This window comes from Salvelinus sp. IW2-2015, linkage group LG15 (genome assembly GCF_002910315.2).
Source record: "Salvelinus sp. IW2-2015 linkage group LG15, ASM291031v2, whole genome shotgun sequence".
Lineage (NCBI taxonomy): Eukaryota > Metazoa > Chordata > Actinopteri > Salmoniformes > Salmonidae > Salvelinus > Salvelinus sp. IW2-2015.
This window is the reverse complement of record NC_036855.1, coordinates 41,152,969-41,177,306: the sequence shown is the minus strand read 5'-3', so window position 1 is coordinate 41,177,306 and position 24,338 is coordinate 41,152,969. Positions and strand designations below refer to the sequence as shown.

Sequence of the window (24,338 nt, the reverse complement as noted above, 5' to 3'; positions counted from 1 at the left end):
GAAAAATACTTGAATCAGTTATAGAAACCCATTGCCCTTTTGACGTGTGACGTCCGGCTCACCAACAATGATTTCACAATGGGACCAACACCAAGAGTGAGAACACTCTACATGCCGCGCAGAGAATTCGTAGGCACAAATTGCCTCTGGAGATGGTAACAACGTTAACGACCAAAATGAATTGCATGCACGCAGGAAATTTAGCCGGGGAGGATACCCGTGAATGACTCCAAAATCCAGGAGAAAAAGAAGAAGAGCCGAGGTGGGGAGAGGGGAGTTAGCCCAGTTTGGGGGGAGAAGGGCCGGATTGATGGAATAGGGGGTGGAGTGCGAGAGCCGAGACCGGGAGCTGATGATGTCTGTGTAGAGTGTAATTTCCTACAACCATCCGCGTAAAGAAGGCGAATTCCGCCAGAGACCTTCCATAGACAAGCAAGGAGAACTCCTACCAGAGAAGTAAACGTGAAGAAGAGAGGCCGCTAACAAGCTGTCCTGAGTGGCCCTCGGATTCGAACACACAACAAACGAGTCCCCACAGAGCCCCCCCCGGACGCAACGCAATTAGACCATTACCTGACACACTGGAAGAATTTACAACACGGCAACTAATCTATTGGCCCTAATCAGAGAGTACACAATGGCAGATATTTGACACTGTGACTGGACTCAAAATTAGAACTCTTCGACTATTGTACAGACTTCAGGAGCCTAGCTTGCTTGGCCACCAAAGCGCAACCCGCTCTCAAGAGAAGACAGGCCTCTGTGCACACGCCCCATTACAAATTAGTGGTAACTGAGTGCATTCCTTAACCTCCTGCAATGTATGACCATATTAGAAGACACATATTCCTCAGATGCACAAACCCACAAAGAATGCGAAACAAATCATTTGTGTAGAATATCCCAGGTGCAGTCACAGCAGCGTGAATTTACTGATTTTCACAGAAAAGGAACCAAGTGAGAACAGACACATGTGTAATAAACTATGTTTATTTATTCCTTCTTTTGTACCTTTATACACTGTTATTATAGACATAATGGACATTTGAAAATGTCTTTATCTGTTGGAACTTTTGTGAGTGTAATGTTCTGTAATTTGTATGTTATTTTCCTTGGTTTATGATTATTTCACTTAATTTCGGCAAGTAGATTGTCCCTTGCAAGTAAAGCCCTTGATATATCAGAGGAGGGAGGAAAGAGATGGTTAACTTGGCTAATAATGGAACTTATGCGGCCCGGTAGACGTAACTATGCGTGTCAGATACTTCTCCTTCTAGCAGGATGAGTTGGACCCGAGTTCATCAGAGGGAAGAAGATGTTATTTTTGCGCTCCCCAGGATTTAATTTATTTAGTGTAATAGAGAAAGAGAAGAGAGAGAGATGAGAGAAGAGAGTGGATAATTCAGAGGGTTTTCCAATAACATTGCAGAGAGAGCCTGGTTTCATCCACTGCAGGCTCTCTGTCATACACAAACGCAAGCAGAGACCACACACCTCCCCTGTGCCTTTCTGACAGAGTCCATCTGTGAATCTGATAGCTTTGATGGAAAAAGGAGTAGACTCAGATTTACGAAGCCACCAGAGACTGGGTAGAATACATACACCAGCAGAACGATGAGAAGAATGGATTAGCTGAAGTTTACCCTGCATTCGTGTAAACCACTAGGTAGTAGTACTATTGTGGGTGTAACGTAGGACATCTGAGATCATTGAAAGTTTGAGACCGTGTGGATATGAGCCAAGAGGGCGAGTCAAGGGATATGAGAACGATTCTGAGACTTGCGCTGGGAGAGGAACCGTCGCATGGAAAAGGAAGACCGAGAAGATGGGATTGGAGAAAGACGAGGAGCGAGAGAGAGGACGGCCCAGAAGTATTTCTGCTGTCTCTGTGTTTGTCATCCTCCTCCGTGAACATTAGGTTAGTTCTTGGTCGATGTTACCAAAACTTCCTTATGTTGTTTGTGCGTTACCTGGACTTCTTTTCTATGGACTGTGGATTCGGGCCCAGTTTTCATTTGTGGGAGTCGTTTACCTTTCAATTCTCTAAATTCTCAAATGTATGACAGTTGCGCTGTATTGAATTGAATTCATCACTGAATATTGTTGAAGAAATTTATTGGGAGTCAACAGTGTGTGTGTGTTTCTGTGTGTGCAGAGAAGAGTTACTTGAGAGGAAGCATGAATGGTGCCTTTCGGCAATGTCAGCTTCGATGGATTAGGACGCATCCCGTCTCTTCCGTTTCTCCCTCCTTCCTTCGTCCGCTGCGTGTTTTCCGGTAGAGCCCCCATGATGCTGTTCCTACTTTCTCTCCCATTCGCGCCTTCCTCTCTCTCTCTCTCGTCCCTCCTCCTCATTCTGTCCTCTCTCTTATTCGTCGCTTCCTATCGTGCTCATGCTTACCTCTCTTTCTCTCTGCTCCACAGAACTCACTACCTACACCTCTACGTGCCTTGACTCCTATACTCAATTATCTTCTTTTCTACATCTCATCCTCTACTGTGCTCTACTGTTTCTTCTATTCATCATCAGCTCGCATACTTCGTGCTTCCTCACATTCTCTCTGATCGACTATTCTTTTTACGTAGTCAATTCTCGTAACGGTCGTAACAACTCCCATCAACTTGTATATCAAACTGGTCCTCGAATCCCCGACAGGCCACTCAGTGAACATACATAGAAGGTCACCAGGTTCAATACGCACCTAAACACACCATAAGAGGAATGTTTGTAGGTGTATATAATCCACCAGAAACTAAACTAATTGTGCACTCCAAACAAACCGGGGCTTTCCATGGTTTTCATGGTTTCAATTGCCCAGTGCTTACCCAGGGGCCTCTAGTTCCAACAGAACGTTTTCCGCCATCTGATTGATACGCTACCTTCATTTTGGAGAGTATACAGCTGTTATGTTCGCTCTTTTTTACTGAACCTAAGTCCCTGCGTCGTGGCTCCATCTTATATCTATTCCTCCAACTCTATGATGCACGACTGCTTCCCTTTATAGCTAGCACACTCAAAATAACACCTAGTGCACGAGCCGGCCGAATGAGGTAACTAGCTAACCTTCTCTCATGGTACTGTGGTGGTAATGTATCTACAGTCTCTGTGGCTTGGTACCAAGTCTGAGCTCTACTCCTGTTTTCACAAGCTTAGAATTCACAATGGACTTGTCAGAAAGGCACAGGAGGGGTGTGTGTCTGTGCGGTTGTGTATAGACAGAGGCCTGCAGGATGAAACGGCTCTCTGCGTTTATTGGAACCCTCTGAATTATTCACTCTCTCTCTCTCTCTCTCTCTCTCTCTCTCTCTCTCTCTCTACACTAACTAAAATTATCCTTGGGGAAGGCAAAAATATACATTGTTCTCTTCGTCGATGAACGGCAAACGCGCAGAAAGGAGAAAGTAAATGACACTATAGTACAGTACGCATAAGGTCATTATAGCACAGTCTTAACCCACCTCTCTTTCTCTCTCTTGTATATTCAAGGGCTTTATTGGCATGGGACATATGCTTACATTTGCCAATTAAGTGAGAATAGATCATAAACAAAGTGAAATAAAACATACAAAAGTACAGGAAACATTACACTCACAAAGGTTCAAAAGAATAAAGACATTCTAAATGTCATTTTATGTCTATATACAGAGTTGTAATAAAGGTACAAAGGGAAAATAAATAACATAGGTTGTTTACAATGGTGTTTGTTCCTCACTGGTTGCCTTTTCTGTGGCAACAGGTTAAAAATCTCGCTGCTGTGACTGCACACTGTGATTTCTACCCAAAATTGGATTTGTTTTCGAATTCTTGTGGGTTTGTGCAATCTGAGGGAAATATGTCTCTATATGGTCATACATTTGGCAGGAGGTTAGGAAGTGCAGCTCAGTTTCCCACCTAATTTTGTATGGCAGTGTGCACATAGCCTGTCTTCTCTTAGAGCTGGTCTGCCTTTGGTGGCCAAGCAAGGCTGCTCACTGAGTTGACATATCGACGAGTTCCTTATTTTGAGTCAGTCACAGTGTCAAATATTCTGCCATTGTGTACTCTCTGATTAGGGCCAAATAGCTTTTAGTTTGCTCAGTTGTTTTGTAAATTCTTTCCAGTGTGTCAAGTAATGGGTCTAATTGCGTTGCTGTCCTGGGGCTTGGGGTCTGTGTGTGTTGTGAACAGAGCCCAGGACCAGCTTGCTTAGGGGCCTCTTCTCCAGGTTCATTTCTCTGTAGGTGATGGCTTTGTTATGGAAGGTTTGGGAATCGTTCCTTTTAGGTGGTTGTAGAATTACGGCTCTTTTCTGGATTTGATCATTACGGGGTATCGGCCTATGCTGCTTTGTGATGTGCTGCATTGTATTGGTGGTTAGTTGTACACAGAGGATATTTTTGCAGAATCTGCATGTAGAGCTCTAATTTTGTGTTGGTCCCATTTTGTGAATTCTTGGTTGGTGCGGACGTCACAGTCAAAAAAGGGAAGGCATGGGTTCTATAACTGATTCAAGTATTTTTAGCCAGATCCTTATCGGTATGTCAAATTTATGTTCCGTTTTTGATGGTGGACACAGTAGTGTGGAAAGTGCCCGCCGCTTTTCTGTGCCTTAGTTGGTCTCAGGATCCGTGTACCACGTGGAAGTATGGTCCGGTGTGTGTTGTGTGTGTGGTGTGTGTGTGTGTGTGTGGGGGGTGTTGTGTGTGTGTGTGTGTGTGTCCGTTGTGTGTGTGTGTGTGTCCGTGTGTGTGTACGTGTGAATGTCAGCCTGCATGCCTGTGCTTGTATTGCCTTGTGTGTGTGCCCGCCACACTAGTGTGTGTGCAAGTGTGCGGTGGTTGCTAAGCAGGAACAGAGAGGAGAGGAAAGGTAGTTTCCTTGTTGCTGCAGTGCGAGCACTCACCTATTGTTGTCAAGGGAGACTATCACCATGGTTACCACAGATGCGCGCTCTGCTGTGTGGTGTGTAGTTTTAGATCCTTCTGTGCTAATGAGATGGGGTGGTTAGCCCTTAGACTGACTGATCCCAGCTCTCGTTGTGAATGAGAGAAAATCCTTCTCATCTACTCATTATGATTAACAGAGCCTCTATTCTCATTCTGCTGGTGGTCTTCTGCAACCAAATACTAATTGTTGGCAGTATTAAATTAATATTCTTTTTGATCGATTGACTACAGTAAGAGTTGGAAAGTGTTTGTGGAATGAAACATAGGGTTATGATCATTCTATTGAATGTAGTCCAGTGATGATGTCTGATTAAAAGTTTACATTTAAGGAAGCTTTGACATCTGGGTAATGATATGATTAAATCAGAGGCCTACATTCTTTCATGTTTTGATTCTACTCATGTAGTTTTCCTCTGGGACTGTGTGTGTGTGTGTGTGTGTGTGTGTGTGTGTGTGTGTGTGTGTGTGTGTGTGTGTGTGTGTGGTGGTGTGTTGTGTGTGGTGTGTGTGTGTGTGTGTGTGTGTGTGTTGTGTGTGTGTGTAGTGTGTGTGGTGTGTGTGTGTGTGTGGCATTCTCTCTCTTCCAGAGCTGAAGACGTTAGCGCTTACTTTCTCTCTCTGCCTGCTGTGGCTCTTGACAGCACAAAGTGGGTCAATGTCACACACACACACGCGGTGTCTGTCCTTGTTTTGTAACCAGCTATAGAACCGGAAGAGAAGAGAGAAGAGGCTAGACCTCCAGGTGGTCTTTATGACAGGAAGGGTCTGGATCTGGGGATCGTTCTGTGTGGGTGGCTGTGTGTGTTGGGTCTGGGGAGTGCTCTTTGCTATGAGGGGTGAGGGGAGAAGGAAGGAGCCTCAACAGGTTGCTAAACAAGAAGTTCTGAGGTCTATGATCTAGAGTTATCACTGTGGTCCAGCTGTCTCATACGTTATGGCATTAAAGACTCAATACTGGGATTGATGGAGGTTTCACTAATGTAAAACTGTGTTTTTTTATTAATAAATTGTTTTTTATTGAACTTCCGTCTTCTACGAGTGACTTAATACCTTTTGTAGACTATGTTTTAGTTTGTAGTAGCATTGTAACTCTCTCCTCTCTTTCTTTTCTCTCAGAAGCCCTTCCACTGAGCTGCGTTTTTCCCAGACGGCAGGCGATGCATTCCGCCTAGACTCCCCCCCTCTTTCCCCGACCAAACCGAGGCAGCCATGAACCCCGAGGAGGTGGAGCATGGCCAGGAGCTGATCGAGCCCGTAGAAGCCGACCTGCCCCCTCCTCAACGCCGTCGCCACGACAACCACACCGCCACCAACAACGGTCGACCACGGCAGCCTAGCAACCACAGTAGTGAAAACAACCACCACGCTGCTCCCCGCTACAGGAGATATAATGAGGCTCCTGGCGCAGGTGGCAGCAGGGTCAGAGGGGCCCCACAACGCAGGTCAACAGAGGAGCCAGAGGCGGAACTGCACCTGGGGGCCCAGTRCCCTCCCCAACCCCAGCAGCAGCAGCAGGCCCAGGGTCAGTCACAGCCAATCCTGCGTCCTGCAGTGACACGTTACCGCAGACAGGGGGACAGTGAGGCCAGGCTCAGAGCACAGCAGCAGAGACACATACAGAGACAGCAGAGAGAGGCTGAGAGGGTACACCAACAACAACAACAACCTCTGCCAACCCCACAGCCTGTTCACTCTCTACCCCCAGAACGAGAAGAGCCGGAGGAGGATGAGGAGGAGAGAGGGAGGTATAGAGAGAGGGAGATAGAGGGGGATAACTCTGCGTTAGCCCGTTCGGCCAGCACGGAGAGCGCTTTCCACACACACACAGACCGGGCGGAGGGCGACTGCGTCATGGCCCAAGATCTTGAGGCAGAGGACGAGGGCGGTACTTACGAGGTGATGCTTCGCCCAGAGGCGGAGGGATACACAGAGAGCGCTGAGTCAGAGCAGCACCATACCCACCCTCAGCCCAACCTGAACCTCAACTACCCCCCTCAGCCCCCTCCCTTACCCCGGGAACCCCTACCAGACGTTGGGAGACCCCCCAGTCAGGAGGAGGCAGAGGAAACCTTGAACCCTGGGGGTGGTTACTCTAACTACGTCTACACCCAACCTCTCAACCTCCATGGGGGAGGGGCCAGGGTGCCGGGGGGACGGGACAGCAGCGTCGAGGAAGGGATGGAGCCTAAAGACGAGGCATATTCTGAAGCCTACCACTACTCCCTGACAGAACATGTGTATGAGGAGATCAGCGACGCCCCCTCTGCTGCTGCTGCTGAGGGGGCGGGGCCTACAAATGCCAACGAGAACCTCCAGCAGAGAAAGGCGGGGTTCCGTCTGTTTGAGGGGAGGGACGGGGGCGGGGACTACTGGCAGCAGGAGGCAGTGGGGTCGAGGCTGCACCACTATGATGAGCGCTCGGACGGCGAGTCAGACAGCCCTGAGAAGGAGGCGGAGTTTGCTCCGTACCCGCGGGCAGACAGCTGCGACCAGGACGGTGAAGAGGACATCAACATGATCATAACGGAAGTCAGAGAGAGTGCCAGCTCTCAGAGTCTGGAGAGAGCTGCTGCTGGGTTGGGGGAGGGAGGGGACAAAGAAGACATGATGAAAGGAGGAGAGGAAGAGGGAGACTCTTACAACTCCCAATCCGACGCCCCCACAGACTCCAAACATCCCAAGGGAGAGATGGAGATTGAGGGGGATGAGAGAGAAGGAGAGAACGTTCCAGCCCCAGCAGACAGTCCCTCTGAGGACTCGTCTGGGGTTCGTAACAGTCGTGAGAAAAGAGACGCCATCACCCTGGCCATAAAGGACATCAAGGAGGCCATAGAGGAGGTGAAGACCAGGACGGTGAGGTCACCCTACACCCCTGATGAGCCTAAAGAACCCATCTGGGTGATGAGACAGGACCTGAGTCCCACCGCTGAGTGTTGTGACCTGCAGCCCTCACTAGGGGGCGACGTGAGTACTGGTTTTATACAGACTAACACTAGTGTGTGTGTGTGGGTTTAGTCACCTCACCTGTGTGTGTGCGCGTGTGTTAGTGAGTGTGTGTGCACGCGTGCATAAATGCGTGTGCATGTGTGTGGTCACCTGACACACTGTAATGGAGCTGGTTGCTTAATAATGATGTAATTCTTATATAAAGATACAGTAGATAGCAGCTTGAGTTACAACCTCAGACTGGTCAGGACAGGAAAGAAGAAGGGTCTCTTAATAGTCTGAAGTGGCTTCCTTTCCTTCCCTCGTCTCCTTTCTCTATCTTTATTTATATGAAAAGACAAGATAGGTGAGAGCAATATGGAGGATGCTAACTATGAAATTAGCTCGTCTGTCCAGTTCTTTCAAATCAGTACAATAGGAGAGGAGGTAAGGAAAATAGGAATCAACTTTAGACTATTGAGACACAGCCTAGGAAAAGGTTTGGTTGTATGTTGAATGTATTGGATCATGATCCAGAAAGGAAACAGCAGAAGAGCTGAATAACACATATCCTTCTGGCTTCAAGACCACAAGATTAGACCCCTCTCACTTCTTCCTCTCTCCATCATTTATCTTTCTCTTTACCTCTTTTCTGTCTCACCGTGCCATTCTCACTTCAAATCTCTAACACTTCATCTCTCTTTTTCTCTTCCTTCTTTATCCCTCTCTCCCTCAGAGGGGTTGTTTGTCACACACTAGTTTTGCTTTCTGAATGGTGGCTGTGAGGACAAATGATCCTCCTCTCCTGCCCTCCCCTTTTGACTGCTGCAGTAGCTATAGCGCGGGTAGGTTGGTTGAATCGTTTGACCAGCGGTCTCATCTCATCAGTATTCCTCCTAGCTCTGTGGTCGCACGCCACCTTTCCTCTCTCAGCTTCTCCACTACACAGTCAGCCTTGCAAATGGAGCTGCCTTGGCCTGCCAGACCGAGACAGCCTGACACTGATAAGAGGCGGAAGGGGGTAGAGTGTAGGTTAAGAGAGGAAGGAAGAAAAGGGGAGGATGGAGAAGCGAGCATGAGAGAGTGAGGGAAGAGTCAGAGAGTATTGCTGAATTACAGAGTGCGAATTATACTGTGACATTCAGGGGTCACTATTTTTTTCACGGTACCTCCTATGTTTTCAGAATGTTTTTTATGTGCCTAATAGTAAAGACGTGTCTTCTTTTTTRTTTTTTTGACACAGAGGTGGGCATGTTCGTTTAATTTGGAATAAGCTTTTATTTAAAAATGTACCACTGTAGCAGTACAAATTGCATTTTAAACAAATAGGAGAATAGTTAAATTAGCATTATTTAGAGACACCCCCCCACCAAAGTTTGACTTTGTTGCATTTAGGGAGACTCCTGTCTCATTCAGGGAGATGGCATGCTGATGTCAAACAAATGAAATCAAATTTTATTTGTCACATGCGCCAAATACAACATGCCTTACCGTGAAATTCTTACTTTACAAGCCCTTAACCAACAATGCAGTTCAAGAAATAGAGTCAAGAAAATATTTACTAAATAAGCTAAAGTAAAAAAAAATACATATGTAAAAAAACAAGTAACACAAGTAAATTACATAACAATAACCCAACCCTTGTTACAGGGGTACCGGTACCGAGTCAATGTCATTTGTAAAGTGAATATGCATAGATGAGTAGCAGAGGGTCAATGTAAATAGTCCGGGTGGCCATTTGATTAATTGTTCAGCAGGGGTAGAAATGTTAAGGAGCCTTTTGGTCCTAGACTTGGCGCTCCGGTACCGCTTGGGTGACTGGAGTCTTTGACCATTTTTTGGGCCTTCCTCTGACACCGCGTAGTCAATAGGTCCTGGATGTCAGGAAAMGGGGAATACCTAGTCAGTTGTATAACTGAATGCATTCAACTGAAATGTGTCTTCCGTATTTAACCCAGCCCTTCTGAATCAGAGAGGTCCGGGCGGCTGCCTTAATCGACATCCATGTCTTCGGCACCCGGGGAACAGTGGGTTAACTGCCTTGCTCAGGGGRAGAACGACAGATTTTTACCTTGTCAGCTCGGGGATTCGATCCAGCAACCTTCCGGTTATTGGCCCAACACTCTAACCACTAGGCTACCTGCCACCCCTGGGCCATACGCACTACCCTCTGTAGTGCCTTGTGGTCAGATGCCGAGCAGTTGCCATACCAGGTGGTGATGCAACCGGTCAGGATGCTCTCGATGGTGCAGCTGTATAACCTTTTGAGGATCTGGGGACCCATGCCAAATCTTTTCAGTCTCCTGAGGGGGAAAAGGTGTTGTCGTGCACTCTTCACAACTGTCTTGGTGTGTTTGGACCATGATAGTTTGTTGGTGATGTTGACACCAAGGAACTTGAAACTCTCGACCCGCTCCACCTCAGCCCCGTCGATGTTAATGGGGGCATATCCGGCCCTTCTTTTCCTATAGTCCACGATCAGCTCCTTTGTCTTATTCACATTGAGGGAGAGGTTGTTGTCCTTGCACCACACTGCCAGCTCTCTGACCTCCTCGCTATAGGCTGTCTCATCGTTGTCGGTGATCKGGCCTACCACTGTTGTGTCGTCAGCAAACTTAATGATGGTGTTGGAGTTGTGCTTGGCCACGCAGTCGTGGGTGAACATGAAGTATAAGAGGGGACTGCCTTCATGCACGTTTATGGTCGGGGAGGGGGGCTGGTACAGGGAGGTTGGTGGGTTGAGGTGGTGGGGAGAGGGGGGTGGAGGGTTTACGCTCTTACTCTTCTCTATAACTACCCAGGGGGCATAGTAGTGATGAGAGTGGCTAGTGGATGGATGAACACTTTACTACTGTCACGCTAGCTTGAGAAATCCCCTCCGAGTATAAAAGACTGTGCCTCTTCAAAAGGGGAAGAAATGATGGAGAGAGATTCTTTGTACTCACTCAGACCTCTGGAGACAACAACGGACTCATGTCTGGGAGCAGGCAGTCATTTGGGTTTTAGTAGAGTCACGCAACACATACACAAACACATTCAAGCTTATCATATTATCCGAAAGGTGTGCCGCATGAGCGGTGAGCTGAGGTAATGTTTGTTGAATTTTAGTCATAAGAGCCTGACACTGTCTAGAGATGTGAGGAGTTGATGCCATTGTATCAGATCACACGCATCCCCTGAGAAGGTCAAAGCCATCAGCATAGTGGTTTATCACACACATGCGCACACACACACACACACTATACTTAACAAACAGAGCCCTGCTAGATTACTGTCTGTCTCCTATCCTGTTGTTGAGAGACTCATTAATTAGCTCTGTTTGTCTTTTATTAATTTCAGACAGCACAATGTACATCTGGTTTAGAGCCAACCACCAGCTCTCATGGAGTTGCTGCTGGTACTAACGTTGTTTTTGTGTGTGTGTGTGTGCGTGCGTGCGTGCGTGCGTGCTTTGCGTAGCCGTGAATGCGTGCTTGCGTCGCGTTGCGGTGCGTGCGTGCGTGCGTGCGTGCCGTGTGCGAGAGACGAGAGAGCCTGTTGGGTTGATGGTGTCCTAAATTAAATTATAAAATATACAGACCACAAATTCCAATTGGCTATACTTAAACTCTTTAACATCATCCTCACATCCGTACGACAGACCACGTATTCACCCTGCACACCCTAATTGACAAACAAACAAAGGCAAAGTCTTCTCATGCTTTGATGATTTAAAAAAAGCTTTCGACTCAATTTGGCATGAGGGTCTGCTCTACAAATTGATGGAAAGTGGTGCTGGGGGAAAAACATAAAACATTATTAAATCCATGTACACGAACAACAAGTGTACGGTTAAAATTGGCAAAAAACACAGATTTCTTTCCACAGAGCCGGGGGTTGAGACAGGTATGCAGCTTAAGCCCCACCCTCTTCAACATATATATCAACGAATTGGCGAGGGCACTAGAACAGCCTGCAGCACCTGGCCTCACCCTATTAGAATCTGAAGTCAAATGTCTACTGTTTGCTGATGATCTGGTGCTTCTGTTCCCAACCAAGGAGGGCCTACAGCAGCACCTAGATCTTCTGCACAGATTCTGTCAGACCTGGGCCCTGAAAGTAAATCTCAGTAAGACAAAAATAATGGTTTTCCAAAAAAGGTCCAGTTGCCAGAACCACGAATACAAATTCCATCTCGACACCGTTGTCCTAGAGCACACAAAAAATATACATACCACGGTCTAAACATCAGCGCCACAGATAACTTCCACAAAGCTGTGAACGATCTGAGAGACAAGGCAAGAAGGGCCTTCTTTGCCATCAAAAGGAACATAACATTTGACATACCGATTAGGATCTGGCTAAAAATACTTGAATCAGTTATAGAACCCATTGCCCTTTTTGACTGTGACGTCCGCTCACCAACCAAGAATTCACAAAATGGGACCAACACCAAATTGAGACTCTACATGCAGAATTCTGCAAAAATATCCTCTGTGTACAACGTAAAACACCAAATAATGCATGCACAGCAGAATTAGGCCGATACCCGCTAATGATCAAAATCCAGAAAAGAGCCGTTAAATTCTACAACCACCTAAAAGGAAGCGATTCCCAAACCTTCCATAACAAAGCCATCACCTACAGAGAAATGAACCTGGAGAAGAGGCCCCTAAGCAAGCTGGTCCTGGGGCTCTGTTCACAACAACAAACAGACCCCACAGAGCCCCAGGACAGCAACGCAATTAGACCCATTACTTGACACACTGGAAAGAATTTACAAAACAACTGAGCAAACTAAAATGCTATTTGGCCCTAATCAGAGAGTACACAATGGCAGAATATTTGACCACTGTGACTGACTCAAAATTAAGGAACTCTTCGACTATGTACAGACTCAGTGAGCATAGCCTTGCTTGGCCACCAAAGGCAGACCCAGCTCTCAAGAGAAGACAGGCTATGTGCACACTGCCCATACAAAATTAGGTGGAAACTGAGCTGCACTTCCTAACCTCCTGCCAAATGTATGACCATATTAGAGACACATATTTCCCTCAGATTGCACAAACCCACAAAGAATTCGAAAACAAATCCAATTTTGGGTAGAATATCACAGTGTGCAGTCACAGCAGCGAGATTTTTAACCTGTTGCCACAAGAAAAGGGCAACCAGTGAGGAACAAACACCATTGTAAATACAACCTATGTTTATTTATTTTCCCTTTTGTACCTTTATTACAACTCTGTATATAGACATAAATGACATTTGAAATGTCTTTATTCTTTTGGAACTTTTGTGAGTGTAATGTTTCCTGTACATTTTTGTATTGTTTATTTCACTTTGGTTTATGATCTATTTCACTTAATTTGGCAATGTAAGCATATGTTTCCCATGCCAATAAAGCCCCTTGAATATATCAGAGAGAGAGAGAAAGAGAGGTGGGTTAAGACTGTGCTATAATGACCTTATGCGTACTGTACTATAGTGTCATTTACTTCTCCTTTCTGGCAGTTTGCCGTTCATCAGAAGAACATGTTATTTTTGCCTTCCCCAGGATAATTTATTTAGTGTAGATGAGAGAGAGAGAGAGAGAGAGAGAGAGAGAGAGAGAGAGAGAGAGTGAATAATTCAGAGGGTTTCCAATAACATTGCAGAGAGCCTGTTTTCATCCACTGCAGGCCTCTGTCTATACACAAACGCACAGACACACACACCCCTCCCTGTGCCTTTCTGACAAGTCCATTGTGAATTCTGATAGCTTGTGAAACAGGAGTAGAGCTCAGACTTGGTACCAAGCCACCAGAGACTGTAGATACATTACCACCACAGTACCATGAGAGAAGGTTAGCTAGTTTACCTCATTCGGGTTCTGTAGCCACTAGGTAGTGTCTATTTGTGTGTGTAAGTTAAGGACAGTCTGCATCATAGTTTGACCGTTGTTCAGGCTCAAAGTATGGAGAACTTCTGGGACTTCCTGGTAGACCGTCTGCATGAAAACCATGGAAACCAGGTTTGTTTGGAGTGAACATTAGTTTAGTTTTGGTGGATTTATACCAAACATTCCTCCTATGTTGTTTGGTGTTTGACCTGGACTTCTTTTTCTATGGACTGTGGATTCGGGCCAGTTTTCATTGTGGGAGTTGTTTACCCTTCAATTTCTCTAAATGTCTCAAATGTATGACAGTTGCGCTGTATGAATGAAACATCACTGAATATTGTTGAAGAATATTTATGAGTCAACCTAGGTGTGTTTTCTGTGCAGAGAAGTAGCTACTGGAACTATGGGCATTGGGCAATGGAGCATCGATGGATAGGAGCGCCCACATAGATAGAGAATCAATAGACAGGCCATAGATTAGTTCTATATGAATTTCTATGGAAATGATAAGCTTCAATTCATCGAGTGTTCCAAATAGTGCATCCAATATGGCCGCCGTTGCACATACTCCCGGTGGTCATTGCTTTGAATTGGAATATCCATTCTGCTGATTGCATTTCTACGAGCTTCCAGGGACTAGATAATGATGTGTGGAAGAACGTTACTGGCCTTCACAGAACCCTGACCTCAACCCCATCGAACACCTTTAGGATAAATTGGAACGCCGACTGCGAGCCAGGCCTAATCACCCAGCATCAGTGCCCGACCTCACTAATGCTCTTGTGGCTGAATGGAAGCAAGACCTCGCAGCAATGTTCCAACATCTAAACTCAGCAAAAAAAGAAACGTCCTCTCACTGTCAACTGTGTTTATTATCAACAAACTTAACATGTGTAAATATTTGTATGAACATAACAAGATTCAACAACTGAGACATAAACTGAACAAATTCCACAGAAATGCGACTAACAGAAATTGAATAATGTGTCCCTGAAGAAAGGGGGTGGGGGGTCAAAATAAAAAATAACAGTCAGTACCTGGTGTGGCCACCAGCTGCATTAAGTAGTGCAGTGTATCTCCTCCTCATGGACTGCATCAGATTTGCCAGTTCTTGCTGTGAGATGTTACCCCACTCTTCCACCAAGGCACTTGCAAGTTCCCGGACATTTCTGGGGGGAATGGACCTAGCCCTCACCCTCCGATCCAACAGGTCCCAGACGTGGTCAATGGGATTGAGATCCGGGCTCTTCGCTGGCCATGGCAGAACACTGACATTCCTGTCTTGCAGGAAATCACGCACAGAACGAGCAGTATGGCTGGTGGCATTGTCATGCTGGAGGGTGATGTCAAGATGAACCTGCAGGAAGGGTACCACGAGGGAGGAGGATGTCTTCCCTGTAATGCACAGCGTTGAGATTGCCTGCAATGACAACAAGCTCAGTCCGATGATGCTGTGGCACATCGCCCCAGACCATGACGGACCCTCCACTTCCAAATCGATCCCGCTCCAGAGTACAGGCCTCGGTGTTACGTTCATTCCTTCGTGGATAAACGCGAAATCGACCATCACCCCTTGTGAGTCAAAACCGCGACTCGTCAGTGAAGAGTACTTTTTGCCAGTCCTGTCTGGTCCAGCGACGGTGGGTTTGTGCCCATAGGCGATGTTGTTGCCGGTGATGTCTGGTGAGGACCTGCCTTACAACAGGCCTACAAGCCCTCAGTCCAGCCTCTCAGCCTATTGCGGACAGTCTGAGCACTGATGGAGGAATTGTGCGCTCCTGGTGTAACTCAGGCAGTTGTTGTTGCCATCCTGTACCTGTCCCGCAGGTGTGATGTTCGGATGTACCAATCCTGTGCAGGTGTTGTTACACGTGGTCTGCCACTGCAAGGATGATCAGCTGTCCGTCTTGTCTCCCTGTAGCGCTCTCTTAGGCGTCTCACAGTACGGACATTGCAATTTATTGCCCTGGCCACATCTGCAGTCCTCATGCCTCCTTGCAGCATGCCTAAGGCACGTTTACACAGATGAGCAGGGACCCTGGGCATCTTTCTGTTGGTGTTTTCAGAGTCAGGAGAAAGGCCTCTTTAGTGTCCTAAGTTTTCATAACTGTGACCTTAATTGCTTACCGTCTGTAAGCTGTTAGTGTCTTAATGACCGTTCCACAGGTGCATGTTCATTAAACAAGCATGGGAAACAGTGTTTAAACCCTTTACAATGAATATCTGTGAAGTTATTTAGATTTTTACTGATTATCTTTGAAAGACAGGGTCCTGAAAAATAGACGTTTCTTTTTTTGCTGAGTTTAGTTGAAAGCCTTCCCAGAAGAGTGGAGACTGTTATAGCAGCAAAGGGGGACCAGCTCCATAATAATTTATATGATTTTGGAATGAGATATAGTGTGTTTATATAATATATCTTATTCTACTCTTTTCTCCTCTGGTTTCCCTTACCTTTCTATATTTTTTCCTCTCTGTCTCGTTCTTCATCTCGCATCCTTTTCCCATTTCAATCCCCCTCTCTCTCTACCCCTCTATCTCTCTCTCCCCTTCTTCTTCTCCTTCTCCTCCTTCTTCTCCTCCTCCGTATCCCCAACTATCTCTATCCCTCTCTCCCCCTTCTTTCCCCGCTCTCTATCCCCCCTCTCGCTGTCGCTCTCTTTCATTCATATTCAGATTGCTTTATTGGCATGAAATACAATTTGTAGATATTGCCAAAGCAGTATAGTGGTACAGCATTTCAGTAAATACAGTACAATGCAATGAGGATAATGAAATACAGTTCATTTCAATAATAATAATACATATAATAATAATAATACACTTGAGAACCGCACTCGACAAGAAGTTTCCCCATCACTCCCACTAATTGGGGAGTGAGGCAAATGCCATAAATTAAGAGGACTCCGTATATTTTGAAAGCAGAGTTTTTGAGGGTTATAATAAAACCCATTTGATGTCTATGGTGGCAAAATTGCAAGATTATGTTATAATGCTTTTATTGCATCAAATGGTTGTTTTATTCAATAGAATAGAGTATTCTGTTAACTATTGTGTGTGTGTTCTACCGAGGATGGGCCTCTGGGAAATAACACTGACAGGATATTTACGATGTTTTTTGGGTGAAAAAAACCTAAAGAGCATTCCAGAGCACGAGTTAATGTTTCTGTTCTATACCGTACCAGGGAGAGATGGTTCCAGTTTGGAGTCGGAGGGCCAGACACTGGTCTATACAATGAAAACTGTTGACACGGCAGATACTGTCTGCTATGTATTATAGGTTTCTTTCATACACATCTTAACCTTGTGACCCATTCTATATATCTGTTGTTCGTCATGTAGGCTGAAAGGGGTGTATCTTGGCTATGAAAGACCTTTGTACTTTTGTCTTGGCGCTCTCAACAGATCATCAGAAACGGTGATTCGTCGCCAAGCCATTGCTATTGCAAAGCTCTCACTATTAAAGATTTAGTTGAAGTATAACTCTGACATGTGTGATACGTTTGTCTCTCCTCATTTGATAGTAAAGAAATGAACCACCGCATGTCATACAAGCAAGCAAAACATCCGTCCAAATGTGCACTTCACATTTCCATATCATAAAACTCATGTCATATACAGTGTCAATGCTTTTTTAGCACTATGTTTGATGTACAGTTACAAGATGACAAGGCATCATACCCTGGCTTGTTCTGAACAGAATGAGCCTATGTTTGTCTATTTGCCGCAGAACACACACCTGAATGCACTAATGAATCCTTTCTCTGCGTATCAAAATGACGATTTGTTTCACTGAATTACCTTGTGAAAGCCTACAGTAACACTGTAAGATCATATTTTATAACTTAACTAGTCATGTTGGCAATTGAACAGAACAAGCTTTCAAAGGATGCCCACCTGATCCAAATTGCAATTTATAATGAGCTGTTTTTATGGATTGCGTAAACAACAACAATAATTATGTGATGSCGGAGATGCAGGGTTGTGTTCCAAACAAAACAACTACAAGTGTGCTTGCTCTAGTTCCTCAACGGCACAGCTAGGAGAGCTCAAAAAAGCACCTTATAGTTGAAGACTCTTCTTTGAGTCATAAAAGTGCATTGAAATTACTTGGGAACTGTGCACACTTTGGAGAGGAGTGTGGCCACTTGGAGACACCAGTTAGTCCTCTCACTCAAACCCGTGTAATTGTTTTGTCTTATGTTGTACCTACAGTACCCCACATTTACKACGAATATAGCAAAAAGTACAGTAAACATAAAATGCACATTAAATCAATAGTGTAATGTTTGGATTCAGTCTTGTGTCAGATGAACTGTTGTGRCTGTAACTTTAGTCTAATAATTTTCCCATAATCTCCAAACTGTTTTAATTGCTTCCATGCATGCATTTGCTTCCCCTATCTATATAGGCCAAATGCTTGGCCCTATCTATATAGGCCAATTCCCACGAGTGTAAAGGGTTAAGCCAGTCTCTGGCTGTCAATATCCCAGAGCTGTTTTACACGGCTATCCAGCCATGTCTTGTATATACATTTTGATTTAGCTGTGAAGCTTTGCGTAGCGTTGGTGACATCAAAGGCATGCGCTGTAGTTTTCTTTTTTTTTACATGTAAGCACATCYTTAGCTTTTTACTTTTTTTCAATTACATAAATGCTTTAAAATTCTCAAAAAGTGATGTTAGCTGATGAAGATTATTTCATAGAAAAAAACGTATAAATTCTCCTAATCCTGTGTTTACCACAGACCTTATTTTCTGCATTTATCCAAAAACCCTCCAAAAACCCAATTAATTTCATAGGCTTTGCCCAACGAGCCATGGCAGAGTTAGCCTCTGTAAAGTGCCTACAAAAGACTCCATTACAATTGCTCTCAATGGTTGTTGGGGTTTAATTTGTCTGCTAAATGACTAAATATCAATGTAATTTGTCACTTTTTTATCTGGGGGTTTTGAACCCTTGGTTCCAAGTACCAGGGAAGCAGCCACTCTCCAAAACCAGGTTGAATAGTTTTAATTAGGCATCCTGCAGCTCAGGAGCACTGTGTTTAACCATTTAATTCCTGATGCTGTCAGGGCCACATGCCTTTCCAGGTTTTAAGGCTTGTATGTTCTTTGAAAGTTCAGCTTGTGTAATTTGGAAGTCAATTAGGTTCTGGTTGTTTTTAATTATGTTTTTCTTGTATATTTCTTTGTTTTAAAGTAAGGTCTTCTTATGGTATTATTCCATAGATTCAAAATGGGGAGTTCAGATGTTGGGGGGTCCAGATGTTGCCATTTTGAATGGCTAGATCATTCTTCTGTTCTCCTTTTAAGCCATTCCATTTCTCCCAGAACTGGTTTTCACTATTTCATAGTTTTCAAAATGCTTCCGTTTCTTCCATCTTAGGTTTTTGTTTGTATTCTTTAAATGTGCCACAATATTCTTGCTGAATCTTGTGGTTGGTAATGTTTTTTATTTGATAAATATCCTTGAGTTTACACTCGGAATCTAACCAATTCTCTTTTGAGGTTTTCAATTAGAATGGTTTCCCATTTGCATAAATGTGTTTTTGTGGCAGCTATCAAAGCCAAATTTAAGTCAGGGAGGTTTGGGCTATATGTACTCGAAAGGAAATCATTGATACAGGTTGTCCAAATGTCCAAATACTGTATATGTTTATTACCCAAAGGGTCTACACAGTCAGGTTCAGAACTTGTTCTAGCATTAAAATCCCCACACGAAAGCACATTTCCCTCAGCTTGGAACTGGTTGGTTTCTCTTTGGACATTATCATAAAACTGAATTTGAGTGAGAAGCATAGACTGCACATACAGTATATGTAAATGAGTGTCACTAATGATCGGGCTTTTGTTGAGTTTGAACCAAATGTGGGTGTTACCCTTATTGATTTGGTTCAGTGAAAGGTCTCGTATAAGTCTTGTATACCGTATGATCAATCCTTCCAAGGCCCTGCTCTGTTTTATGTTTTTATGTTTGAATGATGGAAGTAAAATTTGCTTTCTCTCTCTCTCTCTCTCTTCCTTTCTCTCTTTTCCTCGCTCTCTCTCTAGTCTCCAGGTTCAGACTCTCAGGCCTCTCCTCAGGGGGCGGAGTCTTCAATCCGGACACCCATGCTTGAAGGGAGTGAAAGCTTCGAGTCTCCGCCGCTTTCCACTAAAGAGGTGTTTTTGTGTGCATGTATATGTCCATGTTATGATACTTACCAGGCATTGTGACAAATCAAAATGACACTGCATATAGGACCGTTGCGGTGACCATGTTACCGCAACACCGGCAGTCGTGTCATGAACGCAGTCAAATTCCACATAAACGTTGAGTCATGGTAATCTCCTATTATGCACTCTGGACATGCTTTGGTAGTACCCAAATCACTGACAACCATCAAGTCGCTAATGGTCTGGCATTCAGAGCTCTATTGTCCCCCTAACCACTCTGACATCAATGGAAATGCGTTTGAAAATCACATCAAACACTTATTTAGATTTTTTTGATTTAACCTTTATTTAACTAGGCAAGTCAGTGAAGAACAAATTCTTATTTACAACGACGGCCTAGGAACTGTGGGTTAACTGCCTTGTTCAGGGGCAGAATGACAGATTTTTACCTTATCAAAATACTATCATGCTTTTAAAACCCACCATTAGGTAAAACATTTTGACCTCACTGTGATGATCAATTTGATGAAAGAAGTTCAACAACTGAGTGGAAAACATGGTCGTTGTGGATGTTGTTTCAGAGCCGAGCACAACGAAATGTGTAGAACAACCAAATGCATATTAGAGCTTATGCATACGCATATGTCTAAATGCAGTTGAAGTCGGAGGTTTACATACATTTAGGTTGGAGTCATTAAAACTCATTTTTCAACCACTCCAKAAATMTKTTGTTAACAAACTATAGTTTTGGCAAGTCGGTTAGGACATCTACATTGTGCTTGACACAAGTAATTTTTCCAACAATTGTTTACAGACAGGTTATTTCACTTATTATTCACTGTATCACAATTCCAGTGGGTCAGAAGTTTACATACACTAAGTTGGCTGTGCCTTTAAACAACTTGGAAAATTCCAGAAAATGATGTCATGGCTTTAGAAGCTTCTGATAGGCTAATTGACATCATGTGAGTCAATTGGAGGTGTACCTGTGGATGGTTTCAAGAGCATACCTTCAAAACTCAGTGCTTCTTTGCTTAACATCATGGGAAAATCAAAAGAAATCAGCCAAGACCTCAGAAGAAAAAGGTTAGACCTCCACAAGTTTGGTTTCATACCTTAGGGAGCAATTTCACAACGCCTGAAGGCTCCACCGTTTCATCTGTCACAAACATATACGCAAGTATAAACACATGGGACCGCAGCCGTCATACCGCTCAGAAGAAGGAGACATTCTGTCTGCCTAGAGATGAACGTACTTTGGTGCAAAAATGCAAATCATCCCAGAACAACAGCAAGACCTTGTGGAAATGCTGGAGGAAACAGATACAAAAGTATCTATATCCACAGTAAACACCAATATCTCGAATAACCTGAAGGCCTCACAAGGCAAGAAGCCGCTGCTCCAAAACCGCCATAAACAGCCAGACTACGGTTTGCAAACTGCACATGGGGACAAAGTTCGTACTTTTTTGGAGAAATTGGCTATGGTCTGATGAAACAAAAATAGAAACTGTTTGGCCATAATGACCATCGTTATGTTTGGAGGAAAAGGGGGATGCTTGCAAGCTGAAAACACATCCCAACCGTGACACAAGGGCGCAGCATCAGTGTTGTGGGGGTGCTTTGCTGTAGGAGGGACTGTGGCCTTCACAAAATAGATGGCATCATATAGGGTGGAAAATTATGTGGAAATTTGAAGAACATCTCAAAACATCATCAGGAAGTTAAAGCTGGGTCGCAAATGGGTCTTCCAAATGGCAATGACCCCAAGCATACTTCCAAATTTGTGGCAAATGGCTTAAGGACAACACAGTCAAGGTATTGGATGTGCCATCCAAAACCCTGACCTCAATCCTATACCAATTTGTGGGCAGATTGAAAAAGCGTGTGCGAGCAAGGAGGCTATAAACCTGACTCAGTTACACCAGCTCTGTCAGGATGGCCAAAATTCACCAAACTTATTGTGGGAAGCTTTGGAAGGCTACCTGAAACGTTTGACCCAAGTTAAACAATTTAAAGGCAATGCTACCAAATACTAATTGTGTGTATGTAAACTTCTGACCCACTGGGAATGTGATGAAAGAAATAAAAGCTGAAATAAATCATTCTCTCTACTATTTTTCTGACATTTCACATTCTTAAAATAAATTGATGATTCTAACTGACCTAAGACAGGGAATTTTTACTCTGATTAAATGTCAGGAATTGTGAAAAACTGAGTTTAAATGTATTTGGCTAAGGTGTATGTAAACTTCCGACGTCAACTGTATGAGCCCAAGTCCCTCCCAAAAATACGGAATTAAAATAATGATTGTGCTGTTTTCCAATACATATCCTAATAGTCTGCCACATATTAGCATGGCAAAAAAAACAGAGTTTTTGGTACATAACTGGTCTGGCCTATACTCCGAAATTAAACATATTCTAGTAATCACCTTAGAATGTGGACTGTATTATTATGCATACTTGATGGACTGGTTGGCTTAAATTACGCTCAAAACGTTCTATCCGTGAGTATGGGAGAGAACGTATAGGCCTAGGCGATGCTGTTTGTTGTGCAGGGTGGCTTACAAAGTTAACCTACAATGATGGTGAATTTGTATTTGATTTTGAATAGCCTGGATAGCTGCAGGAACATGGTTGGCGAGCCCATGGCATACAGAGGTTGAGCGGAATATCACCTGTCACGCAGTGAGAGGCTGCATGCTCCTCAAACAGTGGTTGATGCGTGAAGTTAAATCATTTTTCTTATAAACCCAGACAAACCCAGACATGAAAGCAGAGTTTTGGTGGTTGCCACTAAAAGGAAGAGGATCCTATATTTATTTCTCAGCTGCTTTGCTATAAAGCCGGAGTAGCCTACACGGCATGATTTAAACTGGGGGAAATGGGCCTCCATTCGCTATTCGATGACATGTATTTTGTCCCCTGCCCCTGTTCCTACCTATTTCATAATGGGCCATTCTAAACAGCCATTCTAAACAAATTGAAGATAATATTAAATTGAGAATAGTCTGATGGGTGAAAATATGATCACTTTGATGAGAGAACAGGGTGTGTAGCCGGAGGCAAAGAACAGAGCGCAAGCTTTTTTTTGTTGCTTTTTCAAATAGTCAATAGCTTATAGCTGCATCATGTTTTGATTTCTAAGACAATCTGAGGTTTGTTTCATTCACAACTAAATTGACCAAATAATTCTAAATCTAGCATGTAGGACCTGTTTCAAATGATAACTTTTACGCTCGACATAGCCACTTCATATGTGCACTCACTCCGGAATGGGAAAACATCCTTTCTATTTTTTTTCAGCTAAGTTCAATTATATTATTCTTACAATAATATCATATAAAATCATGGCACTGGACTGATTCGATATCTTGTCTGCTAAATGAACTAGCCTACGGGCATGGCGCATAGCCAGATAACATACAGTAGGCCGACTCACATTCGGTTCTTTTGAAATACATTTTCCTCATATAATGTTTCTTTAGTCCTCCCTAAAATAAATAATGGATTTATTGTGATTGTGTATATTAAATGGATTTATTAGACTTTAAAATGTAGATGTTCCAAAGGCGCGCATCAGCGGCTTGTATGCATAGAGGCCTGAAGATTGTAAACATGTTTATGTTAATTAACGGGTAATTACCATGAGACTGGCAGTCATTTGCATGACAATAACCGGCTAACAAAATGTCATGACCGGCACAGCCCAATGTGTCAACCAACGTTTGTCTGTCTTTCACCAGTGTTATGATAGTGCTATGACAGTGTTATAATGACCGTGCCTGTGTGACCCGTCAGTAACGTGTTATCTGTCTCTCCTCTACAACTACAGTCCAGGAGAAGCCTGGCCTCCTTTCCTACCTATGTAGAAGGTAAGACCTGCTCCTTTGACTTGCTCCTGGCTCCTGGTCTTTACGTCCCTCTCTGCTTTACTTCAGTGGGCCGTATTTTGCCAGTGCAGAATATATTTGAGAAGTGGTTCTCTCTAAGTAAATGCTTGGGTGATTTAGCTCTGTGAGGGTATGCTGATGTGCAGGCCTACATTTAGCACCAGATCAGCATTTTTAAATGTCATGGAGGGCTGAATGGGAGGTAAGGAAAATTAGAGACAGAGAAAGGGCCTCTAGTGCACCAGTCAAACGCTTCAGTGCGGTCTTTCTCTCTCCTTCTATTTCTCTCTCTCACATACACATCTATCTATCTATCTATCTATCTCACAAACACACCCACCCACACTCTTTACTCATGCATTCTGTGTGTTTTAGTTCAGTAGGAGCATTGTGTCTCTAGTCTCTCTAGCTCTGTGTGAAGCACAAGGACATTCTGGTGACACACATACTCTCTCTCTCTCTTTCACTACGATGTCTCAATCAATCCAACTGTTCTAATTTCTGCATCTTTAGAGTTGAAGCCTTCACAAACATGTTAAGGTTCAAACCATATATACACTGCTCAAAAAAATAAAGGGAA

At 44.1% G+C, this 24,338-nt stretch overlaps 1 protein-coding gene across 1 annotated transcript in view; it reads left to right on the top strand.

The window, feature by feature from the left end:
* apba1a (amyloid beta (A4) precursor protein-binding, family A, member 1a) overlaps positions 1-24,338 on the top strand; it is a 127,898-nt gene that overhangs the window by 81,783 nt on the left and 21,777 nt on the right. The window contains 3 exon segments of the mRNA XM_024002381.3: positions 6,043-7,890; positions 19,758-19,868; positions 23,701-23,740. Coding sequence (XP_023858149.2) covers positions 6,136-7,890; positions 19,758-19,868; positions 23,701-23,740 — 1,906 coding nt within the window. The 5' untranslated portion in view covers positions 6,043-6,135.